Source organism: Micromys minutus (assembly GCF_963924665.1).
Source record: "Micromys minutus genome assembly, chromosome: 10".
Classification (NCBI taxonomy): domain Eukaryota; kingdom Metazoa; phylum Chordata; class Mammalia; order Rodentia; family Muridae; genus Micromys; species Micromys minutus.
In genome coordinates this window covers 6447900-6472293 of record NC_137979.1, presented here as the reverse complement: position 1 = coordinate 6472293, position 24394 = coordinate 6447900, and the positions used below count along the sequence as shown (strand labels likewise).

The 24394-nt window shown below is 42.0% G+C and overlaps 1 protein-coding gene and 1 pseudogene across 2 annotated transcripts in view; one reads left to right on the top strand and one right to left on the bottom strand.

Annotated features, from left to right (window-relative positions):
* RAD50 (RAD50 double strand break repair protein) overlaps positions 1-24394 on the top strand; it is a 54780-nt gene that overhangs the window by 24098 nt on the left and 6288 nt on the right. The window contains exons 16-21 of the mRNA XM_080922578.1: positions 262-455; positions 3262-3372; positions 4544-4636; positions 4719-4832; positions 10006-10133; positions 11495-11719. Coding sequence (XP_080778704.1) covers positions 262-455; positions 3262-3372; positions 4544-4636; positions 4719-4832; positions 10006-10133; positions 11495-11719 — 865 coding nt within the window. The remainder of the gene's footprint in view (positions 1-261; positions 456-3261; positions 3373-4543; positions 4637-4718; positions 4833-10005; positions 10134-11494; positions 11720-24394) is intronic.
* On the bottom strand, positions 20745-21607 carry LOC308425707 (small ribosomal subunit protein uS5-like; annotated as a pseudogene). Its single transcript has one exon. The product of its transcript is annotated as a small ribosomal subunit protein uS5-like (transcript).

The window sequence follows — 24394 nt, the reverse complement described above, 5'->3', positions numbered from 1 at the left end:
CATCACTGCTTGGCTTCTTTGCCTTGTTCAACAGACTTGGAATTGTACACAGATAAGCTGCATGCTTTCCTAGTGGGATCTGTCCTGTGAGCTTCACCCAAGAGTGGCCATGTGGGAACAGCAAGCAAAATACACTTGCTCCATACAGTGAGGGCCCCTGGAATTCCGCCTTGAATTTTGTCCACTATAAGAACCCAAAGGATAATAGCAGTGTTTTCTCTACCCACCCATTAGTCACTGTACCATTATGTTTCTGTGCAGTTTCCAGTAAGATTGAATTGAACCGTAAGCTTATACAGGACCAGCAGGAGCAAATTCAACACCTGAAAAGTAAAACAAACGAGCTGAAATCAGAGAAACTGCAGATAGCCACCAATTTGCAACGGCGTCAGCAAATGGAAGAGCAGACTGTGGAATTATCCACTGAAGTTCAGTCTTTAAACAGAGAAATAAAGGTAGCATTTTTTAGGTTACTTTAGACAAAAAAATTCCTGTTATTAGTGTAACAGACATGATTACAGTTACTGTGAAAATCAAGTGTAAGTGTTATAATGCTTTTTTGTGTGATTTCTAAGTGACAGCATAAGTAAAGATTTGGGAAGAAAGAGTTGGGACATATGAGGAGGAACCAAGTGTCGGGTTAGGTGTGAGTGTCGTTACTGGAAGTGGTCAGTTGACGGCTGCATAACTGTATATGAGTTCTTGTCCCCAAGCGTTGTACCCATGGCCGACATCTGTGTGTTGGCACTACTTCCATTCAGCCTCCTGTGTGACTCAGACTGTCAGTACAGTGAGCAGGGATGGCCCTGCCACAGACACAGAAGTGTACCCACTGCCTTTATCTTAGTGGATCAGAGCAACTGTTCTAACCCAGGTTTGCATAATCAGAGTCACTCAGTACTATACAACTTACCCAATTTATTTAATAGTGATTGCTATAAATGTTTCTTTATTTCTTAAGTAACTTTTGGATTAAATAAGTTGGACTTAAAATACAAAATAGTATTACTTTGTAGTAGTCTTGACTGGTTGTAAGTGATTTTAACTTAAAATATTGAGTGCCTCCCAGCCCTGTTGATATAGATAACCAAGTATTTCTGTGTAGAAAAAAGAAACTGGGATTTTAGAATAGAATGCATCATGGTTGCCCATGGAAGGAAGCAACGTTGATTCTCAGAAAAATCGTCTGACAGGGAGGCCTGTGGCTTTCCACCACACCACCATCTTCCAGCATGAGAAAACAGCAGTACTGAGGTCACAAATGAATGTCTGTGTCTACCTGTAACCTTGTAGGTTCAGAACATGTTTGAGATTTCAAGGTTCATTGTTTTAAACTATGGTTATCATGTATGTGTGTACAGCAGCAGTGTTATAAGGGATTTAGATCAGTGCAATAGTTTATCATTTGAAAGTCCTCTTTCTTCCAGAATGGGTGTAGGTACACCACCATTAATGAGTATGCTGTAGTACCTTGAAAATACTGCTTAGTTGACATGTAAGAAAGAATGTTGGACTGGATGACCTTTCTAGTCTTTGATCACATAGAGCTGATATAGGTCCATAGGTTCCTGTTGAGCTCTTGAAAATCCATGCATAAAACTATGTGGTATATCATGAGAAGAACAACATTATCCAACCAGACCCTCCACAACTCCCATGGACTAAAACACCGACCATTGAGCACACATAGAGTCTCATGGCTCCAGTTGCATATGTAGAAGAGGATAGCAATGTCTGGCATCAATGGGAGAAGAGGCCTTTGGTCCAGTGGAGACATGTTTTCTTAGTGTAGGGGAATGCCAAGGCACTGAGGTGGAGAGGGTGATTAGGAGAGGGAGCACCTTCATGGAAACAAGGGGATGGGGAGGAGATAACATTTGAAATGTAAATACAGAGAATATCCAATAAAATAATTTTTAAAAAATCTTTAAACATACTATAAAAAAAAAAAAACAAAACAACTATGTGGTATAATTGGGACCACATGGCCTAGATCAATAATCTAATTATTTTGGTAGCATCATCTCTGGAACTGGACTAGGTTAGACTCTTAGCTATTTCAGTTGATTGTTTTATTTATTTGATTTACATCCTGACCACAGTTTCCTCTTCCTCCTCTCTTCCCAGTCCTCTTACCCCATCTTCTCTCCCCTCCATTCACTCCTCCTCCCTTTCTCTTCAGAAAAGGGAGGCCTCTCTGGATACCAACCAGCCCTGGCATATCAAGTTGCAGGAAGACTAGGCTCATCCTCTCCTATTGAGGTAGAAGAGGCAGCACAGTAGGGGAAAGGGTCCCAAAGGCAGGCGACAGTCAGAGACAGCCCCTGCTCCTGCTGTTAGGAGTCCTCCATAAAGACACAACTGTAGCATGTGTGATGGGCAGGTTCCACGGCTGGTGGTTCAGTCTCTGTGAGCCCCTATGGGCCCAGGTTAGTTGGTTCTGTAGTTTTTCTTGTAGTGTCCTTGACTTCTCTGGCTTCTTCAATCCTTCCTGTCCCACTTTTGCAGTATTCCCCAAGCTCCTCCTAATGTTTGGCTGTGGGTCTCTGCATCTGTTTCCATTATTTGCTGGGTGACTCCTCTGTAATGATGGTTATGCCAGGCTCCTGTCTGTAAGTGTAGCAGAATAGCACTAATAGCATCAGGAGTAGGCGCCCTCTTGTGACAGGTGTCAAGCTGAGGGAAGTCATGGGTTGGCCATTCCTGCAATTTCTGCTCTATCTTTACCCCTGTATATCTTGTAGACAGGACAAATTCTAAGTTGAAGGTGTTGTAGCTGGGTTGGTGTTCCAATCTCTCCATTGTAAATCTTGGATGGTTATACAAGATGGACAGTCCAGGCTTCTTATCTACTAGAAGTCATAGCTAGGTCCCCTCGTAAATTCCTGAGAGTTTCTATTGCCCTAGATTTCTAGTTTATCCTAGAAATTGCACCTCCCTCCATTCCAGTTGTCTCCCAGTACTCTGTCTCCTGCCCACCCCCATGATGCCTAGAATATTTATTTCCCTTTCTCAGTGAGATTCAATGCCCCCTTCTTAGCCCTCCTTGTTAGTTCTTTATGTTTGGTACCTAGTTCATCTACTTCCATGACCTTGAGCAAGTTACTGTTTGTGCCGTTTGCCTCTCTGAAATATGTGAATAGAAGCAATGGTGTGGTCTTCATGACCCTGACAGTAAAGCCTGACATCTGGGACATAAGGCATCTAAAATAAGATAATGAAGTGTTACATGACTGTCTGGTTTTGTCTGTGTGTGTTTAGGATGCTAAAGAACAAATAAGCCCATTGGAGACAGCACTGGAGAAGTTGCAGCAGGATAAAGAAGAACTAATCCACAGAAAACATACAAGTAACAAAATGGCTCAGGATAAAGTAAGTTCTTGGTTCTATATTTTACTTACCCAGTGTCTGTGTTAAACATTTATAGCACTATTGTTTCATATAAATAACTGCTAAGATAGAGCACCTTCAGGTCTGTGACCCCCCGCTTATCTCACTGAACCCGAGTCTCACTGGAGTTGCCTAGAGAGCTTCCAGAATCCTCCGTTCTCCCTACCTCCGTGCTGAGGTTACAGGCACGCACAACCATGCCCAGAGTTTGGTTTTGTTTTGTTTTTAACATGATTGCTGGAAAGTTGAAGTCGGGTCTTCAGACTAGCATAGCAAATGCTTTTATCCACTGAACTGTGATATATTTTTTACATTATATCAAATTCTTTTTTTTTTTTAATTCTTTCTTTTTATTTAATCTTTTTTTTTACACTTCAGATTTCCAGATTTAGGTAATTTTCGTAAATCTCTCCATTTCATGTAAACTATCATACATGAAGATACATTTCAAGAATTGTTGCAAATGTATTATTTGCGATTCCTAAAGCATTTGTTTTGGAAGTATAATAGCAAGATTATGTTCATACTTGTATCTGAATAAGTTCTGGTTATAAAAGAGCCATGGTAATTTTTTTTTTAAACTTTATTTTAAAAAACAAAGATAAAAGAAAAAAAATTTTAAACATTTTTGCATAAATGTGTACAAATACAATTGTGTCAGTGCTTGGCTTTTTTTTTTTTTTTCTTTTTTTTAAGGTTTGATACTCTGCATTAAGGTCTTACTAGTTACAATGAGCAAAAAGTACACGTAAAACAGTGTGTAACCCGGAATTAGTCAACGTTTTCTTGGCATGTAAGGATTACATTATATTAAATTCTTGAGTATAGTTGGCTGTTCTGGAATTCTGTAGACTAGGCTGTGGCCTCCAACTCACAGAGGCCTACCTGCCTCTGCCTCCCAAGCACTTGGATTCAAGGTGTGCACCACCACCAGGCCATTGCTTGTTTTCTTGAGGCAGTCTCACTCTAGCTCTGACTGCCTTGGCACTTGATGTGTAGACCAGGCTGGCCTTGGAGTCATGGCTATCCTCCTCTTTCAGCTTCCCTCCCAAGTACTAAGATTCCAGGCACATATTACCATGCCCAGCTCATCTAGTGTAATGGTTTTGTTTCAGTATGTATGTGTTTAAATTTTATAAATGTTTTTCCACAGATCAATGATATCAAAGACAAAGTTAAAAATATTCATGGTTACATGAAAGACATAGAAAGTTATATTCAAGATGGAAAAGATGACTATAAGAAGGTAATTAAAACAAGATTATTATTTCTTTGTTTTTATTTCATGCACTTAATGATTTTTATTTTTTATTTATTTATTTTTTTAGCAAAAAGAAACTGAACTTAATGAAGTTGTCATTCAACTAAATGAATGTGACAAACACAAAGAAAAGATAAATAAAGAAATGGGAACCATGAGGCAGGACATCGACACACAGAAGGTAGGCTTGCTGCCCGAGGCTGTGTCAGCACTGTTTGTGTCGCATTTCATTAAGAGGATGAGCGGGACCACATGCAAATAGAGGGAGTGACTCGTTGACGCTCTTTATTTTTTATTTTTCATTTTTACTTTTAGCAAAGGACTCAGGTGGTAAACGTTTAAACATAAAAGGCCAGACACGGCAATGGTAGCACATGCTTTTAGTCCCAGCTCTCAGAAGGCAGAGGCAGGTGCATCTCTTGAGTTCAAGGCCAGCCTGGTACCTATACTGAGTTCCAGGCCAACTAGGGCTACCTATAGTATCCCGTCTTTAAAAGAAGTTTAAAGATGAAAGGAATTAATATCTCCCTCCTCCTACTCTGTCTCCTTCCTAGATGTTGTTTCTGTTAGATTCTTATTTAATCTTGAATGAATGTTTTACTTCTGTGTCAGCAGATACACAGATAAAGTTTATATTTGCATATAAGATACATATACACTAAGTTTATATATTTATCTTACACTTATTTTATGTCTTTTTTTAAACTTTCTGTTTGTTCAGTGAATGTGTTGATCTTACATGAACTCAGGATTTCTTTTCGACAGGTCTCATTATGTAGGCTAGGTGTAGGACTAAGTTCCAGCGTGTCCTTAACAATTATATATGAGGAAAATATGTTAAGTCATTTTGGAGTTCGTGCATGTGTCATTTTCTCTATTAATAAAATTATTGTCTATAATATAGTTAAAATTGGATTGAGACATTGTCTTTTCCAGACTCATGCCTTTAATCCCAGCAGTTAGATTTCTAGTTTAGCCTGGTGTACAGATTGAGTTCTAGGACAGTGGGGCCTACACAGAGAAACCCTGGCTCAAAGAGCTAAAAAAGAAATTAGGTTGACACATTACCTTCGACATGCCTTAGGCAGGCTTGGTAGTTACTGTCTTTGAAACAGCATTCTTTTTCTGTTTGTGTTGGGGTTTTTTTTTTTTTTTTTTTTTTTTTTTTGGACTGGTTTTAGTTTTTCAAGATAGAGTTTCTCTGTGTAACCCTGGCTATCCTAGAACTCACACTGTAGATCAGAACTTACAGAGATCCTCCTGCCTCTCCCTCTCAAGTGCTGGAATTAAAGGTGTGTGCCACCACTGCCTGGTATGTTTGTATTGTATTAAGCCAGACTGGATGTTTGCTTTATTTTCTTTGTTGTACATGATAATTAAACTTTCTTTGAAGACTTGAGGAAATAGTTTATTGGTAAAATATTTGCCTTTTGAGTATTAGCCAGAGCAGCTTTCTACTGAATATCTGGCTGTATCACCAAGCATTTTTATCGTTTCTTTGAGACAGGGTCTTGAAGTGCAGGCTGACCTATAGCTAGTTGCTGAAAACCTTGAACTCCTGACCATCCTGTTTTTACCTCCCAAGTTCTGGGATTACAGGCATGTACAACCATGCCCAGGCATTTCACATGTGAAATATCAGTACGAAAGCAATTGGCCTGACCCTCATACATGTATCTAGAATGTCAGCTTATAGTGTGAGCAGGCACCTTTCCATGAGCTGAGAGCCAAAAGAGGAAAGAATGTCTCTTGAGCTAAAACACATTGTTTCTGAAGATCTATTTTAGTGTATGTATGTGTGTATATGAGAACGTACATGCCTGCAGGGACCACATGAGGCCATCAGATTCGCTGGAACTGGAGTTACAGGTGATTGTGAGCTACAAGCATGGGTGCCAGATCCAAACTCCATCTTCTGCTAGAGCAGAAAGTGCTCTAGCTGCTAAACCATTTTTCCAGCTCTGTGGGACACACTGCTTTTGCTCTTGGACCTCAGACCTCCAGGGTCTTGGGCTGGAGATGTAGCTCAGTTGGTAGGGTACTTACCTAGCATGTAGGAGCCATGGTTTGATCACTAGCATTGTATAAACTGAGCACATGTGTTATGTTACACAGGCAGTGTTAAACACTGGAATCCCAACACTTGGGTGGTAGAGGCAGGATGAAGAAAGAATCTAGAACTTAGACCATTGACCCTCAGGTTCTTGGGCTTAATGTTGAGCTGTGTTTCCAGCATCCTGGAATCGAATCATTGAGTTTGCTGACACCTTGTTGTGAGCTTTCTTACCCTCTGTAATTGTGAGCCAACTGTCCTAATAGTTTCCTCCTCACATATCTGTGTGCTGTTGGTTCTGTCTGGAAGTCAGAAGTGGCAGATTATATGCATTACTGTATCAGCTGAGCTCTGTGGCTGGAAACTCACTTGGTACGTGCTTGTTTAAGTCACGTTAAGTTGTATCCTAAAATGGGCCTAGCCTAGCAGAGACTTGATGTACCAGGGTGGGAAGATACCCAGGGGGCCCCCACCTACTCAGAGGAAAAGGGGAGAAGGAAGGATTGTGGGAAGAGACAGTGAGCAGGATGTAAAGTGAGTATGTTAAATAAATAAGAAAGGAAGGGAGGGGCGCACGAGCAGGAGAGAGGGTGACAGAGAGAGCCCGTATGAGCAGGCTGAGCAAGTCATGAGGAGCAGGCCAATAAGCAGAGTTCCTCCATGGCCTCTGCATCAACTCCTGCCTCCAGGTCCCTACACTGCATGTAAGCCAAATAAAACCTTTCCTCCAAAAAAACAAAAAGTTCCATCTTAAAGTAATTTGAAGTCTACTCTGCCTTCCTTCTTTTGGCGAAGGGAAAGTAGAGGTTATTTGTCATAAAAATTATAAGAAGTTTACCCTGTTTTGTCAGGTTTTGAATACAGTACTAAACAGCACTCGTGAAAGCCAAGAACAGTGGCACACAGGCAGAGACAGGCTATGCCTGGTGCTTACTGGTGAGTTCCAGGGTCACTGAGAGACCATGCCTCAAAAACTAAAAACACTGAAGTAGGCTGAGGAGTGACACTCAGGGCTGTCCTGGCTGCCACACACAGACATGCACAAAGCATCAAATAGTACTGAGGAACTTTTAAGTGTTAACCTATTTTCCTTTCACTGTCTTATTCTTTCTATGCTGTGAGCTACAGTTAGAATTCCCACTGCTTACAATACAAAGGAAAATTGGACTCCAAAGCTTTTTGCAAGCAGTTACTGAGCCAGGCACTGTCCTGCCTTACTTAACCTTCACAGTGTTAACTTTACAGTAGGTGGCATTATCACCATATTCCATGAAGCTGAGCTGATGCTTAGAGAACTTAAATTAGTTTACCTAAAATTATCCAGTTTAAAAATGAGAACATTCCCTGACTTGCAAAGCTGTTGTCTTTTACCTACTGGAAGCTAACCTAAAAGGAAGTCCTGTCTGATGACTCTGCAGCCAGGTGAGGAACGTGCCATGAGAACCAGTTCTCACCTACAGTGTGATAGCACTTTATAAAGAGCTTTCACGTCATCACAAAAGTTAATTCAAATATTGCATCACACCAAATGAAAGCAACCTTTCTCTTTTCCTAATAAGGAAAAACCACAAGCTAGGTTCTCCATGGCAAAACTTCAGAAAGCCAGCTGCCTGCAGTGTGTCTTGGGTTGTCTCAGCCACTGAACACTTACAGCCATGTCACTTGGCTACCTTAGCTGTTTATAATAATGCCTCTCAAGAATTTGCATAATGGTACCTTAAATGCTTCTTTCTTCTTGAGCCACTGTGTATCTCTGGCTGATCTGGAACTCACTATGTAGACCAGACCTGCCTTGAACTCAGATTGTCCTGTCTCTGCTTCCTGAATACTGGGACTAAAGGCGCACACCACTGCACTCAGCTTTACCATACTTCTTGATAATTTTTTTTAATCTGAAAGTAATGGTTTTCAGGAGCACAGCTGGATATAAGACTTTAGCATGTGTGAGGGGAACCACCTAGGTCCTTTACTGCTGGGACAAGTATTGTCAGAGCTCTGCTCTTTCCTCTGCTCCCACATCACTGAGTTTCCACACATCTTCCCTACCAGTGTCAGCTTCTACATTGTCTCATAACATTTGTTTCTGTAATTCCTTGTAATCACCAGGGAAACTGTCCAGGTAGTTGTTTATCACTCTTGCCAAGTGATTGAATATCTTTCTTCTTTTCTGTCTTTGCTTGAGACAAGGTTTCTCTGTGTGACAGCCCTAGCTGTCTTGTAGACCAGGTTTGGCCTGGAACTCACAGAGATTCTCCTGTCTCTGCCTCCTGAGTGCTAGAATTAAGGCATGCACCACTATGCCTGGCTTGAATGTCTTTTTAAGGATTAAAACCATTTAGAATCAACAGCCGGTTTTTTAATATTCGAGGTCATATGGCAGAATAATCTCAAACTCACAGCTGTATGTTCCTGCCATTATTCCTTTGTGTGATTGTGGATAGAGCATCCCTCATCCAGAGGGTTAGGCATTAGCAATGTTTCATGTCCTGTAGTTCTTTGGATCTTGTAGTAATTACATAGACTCTCCTAGTTGAACACCCCTAATTTAAAAATCTGAAGTGCTGTCAGATACTTTGGATGTTCAGAGTAGGACCACTTGTGTTTGTCAGCCTGAAGGCAGAGATTGTACCTGATGTTCTCTAAGGATCTAATAATAGTCTGGGCACATGTAGGAGATGAAAAGACTAGGAAGTAAAGTGGGGAGACTTTAGTTTGTATTGATCTCGAGATTTGTTAAAATTTGTTTTTCAGTCATGTTAATGGAGCAGCAGATCAGCAGGCTATATAGTGGTGGTTCTGGGAAAGATGATTACTAGGTTGTGATATGAAATATAATGTCTGAGCTGGGAGTGGTGATAACACACCTTTAATCTCAGCAGGCTGAGGTTCCAAGGCTAACCAGGACTTCAACGTGAGACCCTGTCTTAACAATATATAATAATTAAAAATAACATCTGGTTAATATTTCCATTTTAGATAATTACTTTGTGTGTACATAAAATGATCACATTTTATGACTACCAAATGTATGAACATTTTGTAAGTAAATAAGTATACAAAAATACATACTCATTTATTAAGAGAAAAGACCTCACATCATGGACAGGAAGGGTCAGCGCAAGCTGCTCTGTCCTTCTTGTCCCTTCTATCCCACTGGCTGAATCTCCCTCTGTTAGTTTAACATGACTGTAAGGAAGGCGGTGCTGTCTCTAGCTGTGTGCATGTGTCTGTTAGTGGCTTGTTAGGGAGGTCATGTTAATAGCTTGTTTATTTTTGTTAACTGACAACTGTTTATGTCTAGATACAGGAAAGGTGGCTACAGGATAACCTTACACTAAGAAAAAGAAGAGAAGAACTGAAAGAAGTAGAAGAAGAACGAAAACAACATTTGAAGGAGATGGGACAAATGCAAGTTTTACAGATGAAAAAGTAGGTTTTAGTTTTAGTCAGTAGTATTTGTTGTTTATTTTTGAGGTCTCCTTGAACAGCCTTGACTGGCTCCAAACTCAGAGTGCTCCTGCCTCCACCACCTGAGGGTTGGAATTATAGATGTGATCACTGCACCCAGTATAAAATAGTGTTTCATTTCAGTGAAGGTTCTTATGATGAAGAAAGCAGGAGCTGGAGTGATCACTAGTGATGACTCAGTAATTAAGAGGACTGGCTGTTCTCCAGCACCTGGGTTAGATTCCCAGTTTTCTGCAGTGATGTGTCCTCCCGGACCCTTTTCCCCAACATTATTTTCTTTCTCTTTCTGTTTTTGTTTTACGAGTATTTTGCGCACATGTATGTGTGTGCACCACATTCATGTAATGCATGTAGAAGCACGAAAACAGTGTTGGGTCTCCTGGGACTGGCTTTAGGTGATTGTGACCACAGTGTGGAGTTGTGGGAATTGAACCAGGTTCTCTGAAGGAGCAGCCAGTGCTCTTAACTGCTGAGTCATCTCCAGCCCAAGCTAGGTTTTTTTTTTTTTTAATTGCTTCTGTGATTAAAATTTAAGGCAGGGTCTTCCTGGGTAGCATCCTAAGTTCTGGGATTAAAGGCATGCACCACCATACCTGGCTGAACATGCTTCAGACTACTTAGTGCATCTGCTCACTAACAGGCCTTTCCTCTACTAGGAAATGGCAGAAGTATCTATCAACCAAATAGATAATCAGGTCAACTATAAAATACTTCCCTAAACTTGTGAGCAGTGTTCAGCACATAGCAGGTACTTACTAAGTGGGTGATAAACAAATAAAAAAATTTAAGGCATATATTGAAGTCTGTATAATCTATGAGGGTACCAACATTTTTTGAATATCTTACTCCTTTTTGGTTAGATTTATGATTTTTAGACTTCTGCAACAGAAACAAATTTTTAATGAATTTCACTATAGAAAATAACTTATTGCAGATAAAATTGTATTGTCTTTGACACTCGTAAATAAAACTGATTGAAATCTGTCGTCCACTAACTTGTCATTGTTGGCAGTTGGCAGTTCTTAGCTGTAAAGCAGAAGTGTGTGACTCAGTTGTGTGAATTCTCAGCAGCCCTTTACCTTGTCAACACCTAACGGCCGGGGCTTCTGGGGTGCTCACGTGCTATTAGGGTTATTTGGTGTACAAAACTTTGTTCCTCAGAAACTGAAATCCTGCGGAACTTTGGAAGGTTAAGAGAATTAGCTCCTAAGTCTTAGAAAACAAGGTGGGCTGCTTCATGTGTGTATCCCTGAGGAGAATGAAGGGACTTTCTGCTTAGGTTGCCAAAAAGCTAAACAGTGGTCCTCACTAATCATTTCTAGTGAGCATCAGAAGTTGGAAGAGAACATAGACACTATAAAAAGGAATCACAGTTTGGCATTGGGGCGACAGAGAGGCTATAAAGAAGAAATTCTTCACTTTAAGAAGGAACTCCAAGAGCCTCAGTTTCGAGATGCGGAGGAAAAGTATAGAGAAATGATGATTGTCATGAGGACCACAGAGCTGGTGAATAAGGACCTGGACATCTACTACAAGACTCTCGACCAGTAAGTGCTTGTTTCCTGCAGCTAGCACACTGTGGTCAGCTTTTTCCCATCTTTGTCTCTTTAGTATATGGCATTTCATATATACCATAGAATGAAAAAATACTTGTGTGTTGCATGTGTGCTTACACTATAAAGCATACCTGCCCTAACCAGTCCAAGAACTACTGGCTGGCTGAGCCAGCTCTCCAGCCTGGATTGATTTTTTTTTTTTTAAATGATTTTACTAGAACAATAATTGTGGCTCAGTGCCAATCATCCCAGCGGGTGAGAAGCTGAAGTAGGTGAGTTGCTGTGAGTTTAATGTAATGAGTTTAAAGTGAGAAACAGTTGTAGCCTTCATGTACAGTCCTCTGATTCACTCTACTTATGTGTTTGCTTATTTGTTTGTCTGTTTGTTTAAGAATCGAGTGTTGGGGCTTAGCAGCAGTTAAGAGCACTGACTACTCTTCTGGAGGTCTTGAATTCAATTCTCAGCGACCACATGGTGGCTCACATGGGATCCAATACCCTCTTCTGGTGTCTGAAGGGAGGGATAGTGTACTCACATACACAAAATAGATAAATCTTAAAAAAAAGGAAAAGAAAGAAAGAATAGAGGTTTTTTGTTTTTTTTGTTTTTTTTTTTTTTTTTTTGTAGCTTAGCTTTTAATCTCTGCATTTAGGAGGCTGAGGCAGGTGGATCTGAGTTTGAGGCCAGCCTGGTCTACAGAGTGAGTTTGAAGACAGCCAGGGCTACACAGAAAAACTCTGTCTTGAAACCCCCTCTCCCCAGAAAATAGAATAGTATTTTTAAATTACTGATTTTATTAACATACCATATATGTGTGTGTATGTGTATGTATTTATTAATGGGAGTCAATACATTTTCACACGTGCATACAGTAGGCACTGATTAGATGTCCCCACTCCCTTCTTTAGTTATAAGTGTTTTATTTTCAGTATTTGGTGAGGAGAAGAACTCATCATGTAACCCTGGATAGCCTGGAACTTTGATATATAGACCAGGCTGGCCTTAGACCCACAGAGATCTGCCTGCCTCTGCTTCCCAAGGGATTAAATGCTTCAGCCTTTTCAGACATTTTAAAGCTGTGTGTATTAGGAACATGTAATACTTTGGATAGTATGGTAAATATATTTCTTAATGGGTTTTATATTTTTTAAACTTCAAAAAAGTATTGCTTTTGTATGTGTGTAAGAGGGGTGTGTGCTTGTACATGGCACCTCTGTGGAGGTCAGAGAACAGCTTGGTGGCTTTGGTTCCCACCTATTTTTGTGTGGGTTCCAGTGATTAAGTTAAAGCATCAGGTTTGTGCAGCAGCTGCTGATTCCTGAGCTATTTTGCTAGTTTATTAGAGTTGGTCTTAACTGTGTAGACTCAGTGCACAGAGACCCGCCTGCTTCTATATCTGGAGTACCTGCTGGAATTGAAAGTGCTTAATACCCAACCTTCAAACTGAACCCCAGAGTATATGAGAGTTCTTCTCCTGCATCCTAACCAGCATTTTGCTTTATAATAGTCATTCTAACTAGAGTGAGGTGGTCTTTCATTATATAAATTTTGTGTATTTCACTGATGGCAAATGACAGTGGTGTGTTTTTGTGTTTGCTGATTGTTATCTTGAGAAGTTCCTGTGCCCTTTAATTCATTTGCCCTTTAATTCATTGTGTTAAGGCCTGGGTAACTGTTGCCTGTTGCTGGTATTAATGTCACAAGGAAACATTCTGATTGCACATTCTCTTCTGTTCTATGCCTTGGTGTTCTGGGAAAGAAATCCCAATAGTAGTCAGTTAGAACTGCTTTGTATGGTTAGCCACAATAAACCTGGACCCAAACCAACCATCCAGCCGCACTCATTGCACCTTTGTGTGAGCTTTTATGGTTTTTGCTTTTATAAGCTGCCCTGAGATGCACCCTAACATAAGAGAGATGTTTGTACTGGTATGAGAAGCCATTTGGAGTAAGATTCCAGTTTGAGTAGGGGTCAAGAAAAGTTTTAAGTTTCTAAGACCTCGCTGGGAATTGGCATCCTACTTGGCAGAGAGAAATGTGTATGTGGGTAACTGACATCCTGGTTGGTGAAATAACTCAGCACAGGTGTTTGTGGCCTTTCAGGTCTGTAGGATTCCGGGCCCCGAGTCTGGTCTGCAGCCCTACTGATCAGTCCTGGGGTGAATGCTCAGTAAACTATGTCTGACTGAGATCTGTGTACCTGTGGTTTATGGAGCAACTCCTGGACTCAACAGTTGAACCACTTTGTTGTTGTTGTTGTTTGTTTGTTTTTCGAGACAAGGTATCTCTTCGTAGCCCTGGCTGTCCTGGAATTCACTATGTAGACCGGACTGGCTTTGGACTCAGAGATCTGCCTGTCTCTGCCTCCTGAGTGCTGAGATGAAAACCATGTGCTACCATCGCCCAGTGGACCACTCATTTTTACGTTCCTTCTATGTTCTGGATGTTTACCAAGCTGGTGAGTAGGTAACACGTTTTCCCATTCTGTAGACTCTTTACTCTGTTGATTGTTTCCTTTGCTGGGCAGAATCTTGTCCCCTCAAAACAAGCCCTTGCCTGTTGAGAGTTGTGCGTGTTGCCCGGTGCTTCCTTCCATAGTCTGAGTTTCAGATGTTAAATGCTCCCTGTGTTGACTTTCATGTGTAGAAAGAAACAGGTATAGTTTCATGCTCTGCATCTAGATTCTCAGCTTTCCCTGTACCATTTATCGAAGGAACTAACCTTTGCCCACTGTTCTTAGCTCCTTGGAGGAAGACCAGGTCACAATAGACATACTTATATTCCTAAGCTCTCTGCTCTGCTCCACTGATCTTGGATCTATTTCTCAGTCAGAGTACTGTGCTGTTCTGATTGCTGGAGCGTTTAGACTAGTCTGTGCTAATGTGATGCCTTTCTCTGTTGTCTTTTTTGTCCAAGATTGCTTTGACTATTTGGGTTTTGTCTGCTTGCTTCCTTGTTTATGGGTCCATATGAATCATGGACTTTCCCCCTAGATACCTGAAGGATGTCCTAGGTATTTTCACATGGATTGCACGAAAGCTGTCAGTCAGTTCAGCAATACGTATTCCCATTCCATGAATGTGGGCATGGGACCATCTTTCAACTTTTTTGTGCTCTCTTTGAGTCTGTCACTGGTGTCTTACAGTTTTTTGTAGTAGTCTTTCTTGTCGTTATTTAAGTAATTCCCAGGGTTTTGTTTTTATAACTGTTGTAAATGAGATTGTTTTCATATAGTTTGTTGTTGGTATATGGAAACACTGGTTTTTGTATGTAGCTACTTACTTAGTCTTCCTTTTTTGTTGTTGTTGTTTGTTTGGAGACAGGGTTTCTCTGTAACTGTCCTGGAACTCCCTCTGTAGACCAGACTGGCCTTGAATTCAGAAAGCCACCTTTCTCTCTCCTTTGTTGTTTTTTGAGATAGGGTGTCACACATTGTACTCAGGCTGGCTTGGACATTTCAGTTTGTAACCCAGGGGCTCCATGTTCCAGTCTTGAAGTTTTAACTCTGTTCTCTACAAATGGTGGTAAAAGACTTAGGTGTAGCCATGGAAATGGAAAACAGTGATAGTCATGGAGTTGACGAAGCTCACTTCTAAGTTGAGGGAAGGGAAGGGTTGAGGGGTTTCTCCATGCTCTCACTTGTGCAGCAGGCTCAGGGTTTGAGAGAAAAGGGAAAGGTCTGTGTTGGGTACTTTAATGTTTGTGTAGGTTTCCAAATAAAGAATTCAAGCAGGAAGTTAAATACAGAATCCTGGGTCTAGACATACCTGTAGCATTTGAAGCTGGAGTGGTGTTCCATGTAGAAAAGGAGGTGCTAGAGAATGGAAGGGAGAGACTAGCTGTCAGTGGGTCAGAAGCTGGGGAGGTGCTGGGTAGGTGGTAACACACAGATTGAGAGAAGCAAACTTCAGGAGTCTTTAACTCCTGAGATGCTGAGTAAGATAGACTGAGTAATGACCTTGAATTTGACAAGTTGGAGGTTTATGACTGGAAAGCCATAAAAAGGAAGGTGGCTGTCTGTTAGGTGGATGAGGAAAACAATGGTGGAAAAGAAACGTTAATGACATATTCTGCTGTAAAGGGAGTGAGAACTTGGGATCAAGAGGGAACTAGGGGACCAATGACAGGGTGGGAGGTTGATTGCTGTATTCAAAGGTTTTCTGTGAATCCAGTCCTTGTTTGCAGTACCTGGTTCTGTGTCCCTGTGTAACATAGAGTGCAGAAGCCTGCTGTCACCCAGTGAGGTACCACATGGTTACATGTGCATTGCTGAGGTCATAAAAGACTACCTGTCCTTTCCCTAAACTGCCCAGTTGGTGGGGGAATGCCTTGATAGCCCCAGGCTGTCTGCATGGGGAAGGGAGGGCATTTCCACAGAGGAGTGTGAGGTATCACACTGAGTAAGCAAGGAAGAGCTGGGAACTGTCTGGAGCCAGCCAGGAGCGGGCTGACATGAGGAGATGTGGAGGTGCTTTCCAGTCACACTGTTCAGTGAGCTATCTTATCTGCTAACCAGATGCATCCTACTAAAGAATAAGAAGCATAGCAGTACATTCTCTTCCAATGCAGTCTGTGGGGTTTCTCCTGCAAACAGTGATGTCTTAAGATTCATATGTGATTCCTAAATTTGCCTTCTCCTTGCCAAAAAAAAAAGTCTAAAATGTCCCTCACTGTTTGGTGTCGTAGAATAAAGCATACTGTCAGCGTCATTGTCGCACAGCAGTCTATTTGAGGTGACACAGGAAATTAACAGTGCACTTTCGAGAAGAGCTGATTAGCATCTGTTATTAGTAATCATCTGAAGCAGCGGTAAGCAGAAGCACTGGCTGAGAATGGAACCTGCTTCCGACGGACGACCTACACCCAGCGCCCAGCTTAAATGAAACTGCAATATGTCACTTGCCCAAAATGCTCTCCAATATTTTGTTTTCCACATGTGAAACGTGTTACATCATACTGCTTCTGAGACTTGGGAAACATGCAACTCCCACAACTCTGTATCTGAGGCAGCCAGGACTCTGCCATATTGTTGAAAGCCTGGATCCCTGTCTTCAAGGGGAGCTCTGTGGAGCTTTACCCAGGCCTCCTGTGCTGACCACAGATGCATTACAGTTTCATATGGTAGCATCCTGTAGGAGATCGGTTACTAACCCAAAGATAGCCAGTAGCACTTCATGTCTACTGCAGGGTTATTTTGTTTTAAGTACATGTTTTTTTTTGTTAATAATGGTTGAACCATTCGCCTAATGTTAAAAGCTGATATCTAGGAGGCTGGCTAAAGGAAATAAGTTTAATAAAGTCATAATAGGTTTAGTTGGTTGGTTTTTGGTTGGTTGATTTTGTTTTGTTTGTTTGTTTTCTTGGGGTTTTTTGTTTTTTGGTTTTTGTTTTGTTTTGTTTTGTTTTGACAGGGTTTTTGTGTGTAGCCCAGCCTTGGCAGTCCTGGAACTCAGTCTGTAGACCAGGCTGGCCTCAAACTCACTGAAATCTGTCTGCCTCCTCTTCCCCCTCACTGCCCCCCGCCAGAGCTGAGATTAAAAACATGTGCTTGCCACCTGGCAAGTCATAATAGTTTTAACTTGGGGGGGAAAAGGTCATTTAAGTTTGCCAAATTTAGGATTCTGAATTCAACAAGAAGAAATCCTATTTTTTTTTTCTGGAACATAGTACTTATGACACCATTTCTTTGGGCAAAAGGACTTCTTCTGACCCAAATATAAGGAGTCAAGAGGTTCTCCTGATACTGAGTTCTGGGACAGCAGTTAAAAGGCCAATCATGGGGCTAGAGAGCCCGTTCCACAGTTACATCTTATGCTGCATCTGTGTCTGAGTTCAGTTCCCTGACCCACACCAGGACACTCGCAACTCCCTGAAAGTCAGATCCATGAGATCCTACACTCATATATACAGGCTCACAAAGGCATACACACACACACACACACACACACACACACACACACTATATATATATATATACACACATATATATATACATAATTAATAATATAGTTTTTTTAACTACTAATAAACTATAGCTAGTTTTGCTTTTTATTTTTTTGGTAACCTAAGTATCAAGTTGGGCACAATTTTAAACACAATGATGAAAGAAAGTAGTATATTTCAGAAAATGTCTTTACTGCCCTTTTTTCAAACTTCATTTGCATTAACTTAGTATTTATGCTTTTAAATTAAAATAATAATTACAAAAACATCCATCTGTATTTGGTCTTTCTAATTATTAGTCAGCAATGGCTTGAGAAATGGAAAAATCTGGTTCAGGGTTTGCCTTTGTTTTTACACTTGCTATTTTGAGCAGTCATTCATTCAGATTTGCATTGAGTCCTTTAGGTATTGACTAGGGAAGGAAGCAAGATCTGGACAGGTCTTGAGGAAAGAAGCTTGGGTCTCTTTAAATGATGCTGTTCTAACCTCTTAAGCACCTGCTTTCTCATGGCTGAATCTTAGGCGTTTGAATCTACACTATTGCCAAATGCTGAGGTGGGAAAGTAACTATTAAAGTGACAACAAAAGGCCTGAGGTGCTGCTCCATTTGTGACATCAGGCTGGCTGGCAGCCATGTGTGCTTCCAAAGAGGATAGCTCAGGCTCACAGAAGTTTCTCCTTCAAAGAGCAAGTGTGGGAGGCAGTTGGCTGGCTTGGAAGCAGAGGGAAGAGCAGCCCCTGCTGACCAGTACAGTCCCGGCAGAGGACATGTGCTCCAACAGCTCTGCGCGCTGCACTGACACACCTCTGAGCTTGAGTTTGATTTCTTTTAACCCTTGATTTTTCAGAGCAGTAATAAAACTGAGCAGAAAGGACTTTACCGAGATTTCTTATGCCTACCATGTCGGTACAGGCTGCTTCTGCCATGGCTGCCTTGGCTGGAGCTGGCAGTGAGCCCGAGGTGATGCTGCTGCCATCCAGAGTGCAGTGCGTCCCTTCTACCGATACGTTTCACAGTGTGAATGAGACATCCCGGGGGCTTTGCAGCACGAGGCTTCTTGACTTCCTGGCCATTGATGCTGCCTTTTGGATGGGGACCTTTGTCATTTGGCAGATGACATTCTAAGGCTCAGGACCACCAGAACTACCATTCATCTTCACAAAAGGCAGTAGAGTATTAGGGAAGTTTTTAAGGCACTCTTTCAAGCTATTAATGAGTATTTAATTATAAGACTAAATACGTTTATAAATTGCTGTTTTCTTAGATCTTAGAAATTCTTATACTCTTTTGAGAGCCAACTTTTATAAGGAAAGCATTCTACTTCACGTGAATTAATGTATCTATTTAGCCAACAGACAGCACTCTAGGCCACAGCAGGCTATGTAGTTGCCAGATAACAACTGGTCCTCAACTGTCTTAAGCTCATGTCTTAAATTGTTGCCTTGAGAGATCAGACATTTTTAAGGTCATTTTTTTGTTTATTTACGGGATAGTTTTGTGTAGTGCTGTGACTCTGGCTGGCCTTCCAAACTTGTTGTGTGGCCATGGCTAGCCCTATCCTCTTACTTCCACCATCCTAATGCCAAGATTATAGGCACACACCACATGGTTTTATGCAGTCTTGCAATTGAACACAGGGTTTTACACATGGCAGGCAAGTGCTCTGCCAACAGCCACATCCTCAGTCCCTCGGGTCACTCTTTACGATACTTATAATTCAATCCATTGACAGGATTCCTGCATAGCAATGCTCCAGGACAGCTTTCCCTCCATCAGCTTTACCCTGTCACTCACCTACTACTTTGGTGACCTTCTCCACCTCCACAGCTCCTGTTGTTCTCTCCCCATTGGGTTTTTGTTTGTTTGTTTTTGTTTTGCTAGACTAATAGGTGGTTCCTGTTGTCATTATAGGAAAGACTCCATCCTTGCCTTCCCCACTTGATCTCTATTCACTCTGCCCCTCACCAAGCTGAACAGTTTTGTTCCTTTAATGCCTGTGTTTTCCTGTGCATTTCTCCTTGGAATCGTCCCTTAAGCCCTTCACACATAGACATCTTGGCCTCTCCCTTCCAGTCCATGCTATCTGTGCCGCATGTGTTACAGGTAACTTATGCTTTTTCATACTTCACATCTACAAGGTTCAGAACACAGGTCAGGGTAGACATAGGTTCACTTGGTACTTTGCTGACAGTGCCTAATACTCACCAAGGCGCTCCTACATTGCTAATCCTGCTTCCCTCATGGTGCATTAGCATGGTGTGAATGGCCTCATGCTGTTCTCTTTCTTTTCTTTTTTATTTTTGAGACAAGGGAAGTTGTTCAAGACAAGTTGTAGTCCTAACTGTGCTAGACCAGACTGACCTTGAACTCAAGAGCTCCACCTGCCTCTACCTCCCAAATGGTGGGATTAAAGACATGCACCACCACTTCCAGCTCACTCTGTTCTTTCCTTATGTAACCATGAAGTTCTTTTATGTTCATAGGTGTGTGTGCTTCATTGTTTTTAATGTTCGTATAATCCATAAAATAGATTTTACCTATTTCAACTAGTGACATTAGGACACTTTAAAATTTAGCCACTGCTGCCACTGTATATATGACTTTGCATACTGGTGCTGATAGACCAGAAAGATAGCTTCTTAGAAACGAAGCTACTAGGCCAGAGGGTGTGATCCTTTTCAATTTGTTAATTTCAGATTGGCTCCCAAAAGCACTTTTTGCTTGTTTGTTTTTTGAGACAATGTTTCTCTACATAACCCTGGCTGTCCTGAAACTTGCTTTGTAGACCACCACGTGCCCCTGCCTCCCAAGTGCTGAGATTAAAGATGTACACCACCAAGACCTGGCCCAAAGCATTTATAAAGCCCATATTTCCACTTGCAGTATATGAACACGACTGTCAGTGTCGCCATGACCCTCTGTTGCATGAAAATGCTCTTGTTAGCACGTCACCTTCTCTTTCATTTAAGCTCATCACTTGTCCTTCACTTTGTACATGACATCATTGATGTCTTTTTTTTTTTTTTTTTTTAACAGATTTGGTTCATTTATTTTGTCTTTTATAAAAATCCTTATGTAGTAGCCACAGCTGGAGCCTGGGTCCTCTGAACAGAGACTCTGGTGTGGGTTTTCACAAGATGATCAGTGAATTCCTGATAAGGAGACTTGGTGAACACAGTTTCTTTCCAGAGGTCAGGGGTCAAGTAGCTGTACGTTTTTGAGATGGCATCAAAGGTGGCCTTGGCAAAGTTGCCCAGGGTGGCAGTGCAGCCTCTGGCTGAAGTGTAGCAGTCATCTACACCGGCCATCATCAGAAGCTTCTTGGGCACAGGAGCAGAGACAATGCCAGTGCCTCTGGGGGCAGGAATGAGACGCACCAGCACAGAGCCACAGCGGCCTGTCACCTTGCATGGGACAGTGTGGGGCTTGCCAATCTTGTTCCCCCAGTAGCCTCTCCTCACAGGGACGATGGAAAGCTTGGCCAGGATAATGGCCCCTCGAATGGCAGTGGCAACCTCCTTGGAGCACTTAACACCAAGACCAACGTGACCATTGTAGTCCCCAACAGCGACGAAAGCCTTGAATCTGGTCCGCTGGCCAGCCCGGGTCTGCTTCTGCACTGGCATGATTTTCAGAACCTCATCCTTTAGAGATGCACCCAGGAAAAAGTCGATAATCTCAGACTCCTTAATGGGCAGGGAGAACAGGTAGATCTCCTCCAAAGACTTGATCTTCATGTCCTTAACCAGGCGGCCCAGCTTGGTGACGGGATCCACTCCTTGTCTTCAGCTTTACCTCCACGAGCCCCGCGGCCTCGACCACGACCGCAGCCCCTAAGACCACTGCCGAATCCTCCGCGGAAGCCGCCGCGGCCTCCTAAGCCTGGACCCCCGGGTCCTCCGGGCCCTCCCGCTGCACCGGCGTCATCCGCCATTTGGTGTTTTCCCGAATAAGAAGAAGCCATTGATGTCTTAAGTTACATCCTCATAGTTCTGTACCTCAGTCAGAGGGAGAGAGAGGTGTTTGCCACAGCATCACAACTGTCCCCTAGCTTCCAGGGACTCCTTTGTCTCCACTTCACAGTTCTCTATGGGAGCTGGATTTCCAGGCACATATTGCAGCTTTTACATGGTTTCTGGGAATTGAACTCAGCTCCATAGACTTGGTCTGGCAAGTGCTTTACTCAACTGAGACAGTTTTCCACTTTTCTCAATCATTTGAATTTCATTTTGAAGTGTGATACAAAGTCATGATGCTATATTTTTCTCCTTTTCAACAGTATTGAAAATTTTCCAATTGATTTAAATGTCAGTTACATCTTATAGTTTTTATTTGTAAATAGGATCTTGTGTGAGTGTGTAAGAGAGAGAGATTGATCCAGTAGCTCTTTATCTTTACCTTTATTTTATTTTTTTGAGACACAGTCTGTATGGAAGAGGGTTTCTGGGGCTCATTGCTTCAGATCTTCAGATGGCCAGTGAGCTTGAGATCCTTCTGTATTCATTTCCCCGTGAGAGGGGCCACTGCACCTGGCCCTTTACAAGGGTTCTGGGGTTCTGAATTAGGATTGTTGCTGCAAGTACTTTGCTGACTGATTCATCTCTCCAGATGTAGGACTCCCCAACCAAACATTGTCTTTCCTAACAGTGTGAGAAACTAGATAGTAATACTATATAAATTATTTTGAGATGGATGTTACTATCTGTGTGGCTCTGAATGTCCTTATGTAGAGATCTGCCTGCTTCAGTCTCCCAAGTGTCGGGACTAAAGGCCTGTACCCCCATACCTAGGCTCATTTCTGCCTAACTTGGTAATCTTAATATTTCAGTTGATGTTCTTGGATATTTAGGTATACAGTCAAACCTTACCTGCCGAAACAGTGGCAGGTGTACTCCTTTCTCTCTGGTGTCTTGTGAGCTACAGCACCTCTCCTGGTCATTGTGAGAAGAGAGCTTATGTCTCTTAGATTGTTTTTGTTGTTGCTATAGATGCCTGACCAAGACATTTTATGAAAGAAAAGACATTTTCTTCCATTTGTCATTTACTTGTGATTTTTACCAAAACTCTGCTAGTGCAGCAAATGTTCTTTCTATATTCACTGGCTCACCAGTTTTTCTTTAGTCTGGACACAGTGTGACCTTGGACAATGGTCTTCCTGTTGTGCTGGCCCTGATCTCTAGGGATAAATACCACAGTAAACTGAGACTGGGGGCTGGAGGGGTAGATTGCATGTACAGCAGGAAAGCCCTTAGGACTAAACACATTTAGGATACTTACTTCTCTCATAGGCAGAACAAGCCCGAAGTGTTTGCTCTTTTCAGTTCCTCCTTGCTTTAAACTACTTTGTATACCCAGAAGAAGGCACACTTTGAAAATTTGATAATGCTCTTCTTGTCTGCTCACTGCCTTGAAAACACAAAACAACTGTTACAATCAACGCTGCTGTGTCCTAGCCACCATCTGTATCCTGGGTAAATTTTTATAGGATCTGTTTTCGTAATTGGAGATTGGAGAGACACTATGCGGCTTGGAGCATGGCTTGTCCTTCAGAAGGTGAAGCTTATTGGTGACCACTGGCATCAGCAGCCACTTCTTTAGATGGCCTACGGGTTCACCTTCGCTGTCCCCAGTGGTTGCTCGCTGTGCTGTTAACTCCCAGAGACTGAACTTCAGCTGCCAGGCCAGCCAACAATAGTCATTTCTACTCCGAAGCTCTCTCTCCACTGCTCTGGCTCTGCCCTACCTGGTGTGAGTTCTCCATTTACACGCTCATTTATGTTAGTTACCAGTCAGAGGGAAAACAACATTTTAAAAGGTCATTTATAAAATTAGAATCCTAGCATATAAAGCTTTGGAAAAGTAGTCTTCACATAGGATTGGTTCCCGGAACATTCTGGGAAGTATTTTTTGTTACAGTTTTCCCTTTTTAAGAAAACAATGGCTGGCTTGTCTCACTCTTTGAAAACGCATAGAGTGTTAGGCAGAGATGAGCGTGAGTTAGAAAATGGAGACCTGGTGAAGCAGAGAGGCTTCTCCGGCTTTACTGCTTCCGCAGCCCTGAATCTGATACTTAGACCTATTTATGTTGAGTCATTTCTTTCTCTTTGGCTGGTGATCAGAAGATCACGGAATGATTGTACAGAGGCAGCGGCATTACGTTTAGTTTCTTTTTTTGTATATATCAGATAAGAGGCTTGCAAATGGAAGGGAGTCCGCTCACATCCTTTGCATGGTGATAACTGTGAAACTTTTTACCACGGGAGTGACTTTGTTAGTCCTGTCTCCTGAGATCTGAGGTAGCCAGGGCAGGCGTGGGGTTCAATTGAACAGGAAGCTTTGGCTTTCACAAACATTTCTTCTTTCAGTGTCTTAAAAAGAGAATTAGAAGTCAGGGCAGGCGCATGGAGGTCAGTGTACACTAGTAAGAGTAAGGCTTCCAAGTCAAGGCCTCCTTTTGAGCCACAGATGCCTTTAGGCTGATAAAATTCTCACAGATTGGAGAAATTAAAGAGCATAAGGGGCTGGCTTTTGATAAACCATAACAGCTCTAGAAGAACTTGGTCGTGGTGCATAGCACATACCTTTAGTCCCAGCACTCAGGAGGCAGAATCAGGTGGATCTCTGAGGTCAAGACCAGCTTGGTCTAGAGGACAGCCTATAGAGACTCTGTCACAACGAAAAATAAAATAAAAGATTCTAGAATAGCCAGACAACAATTCCA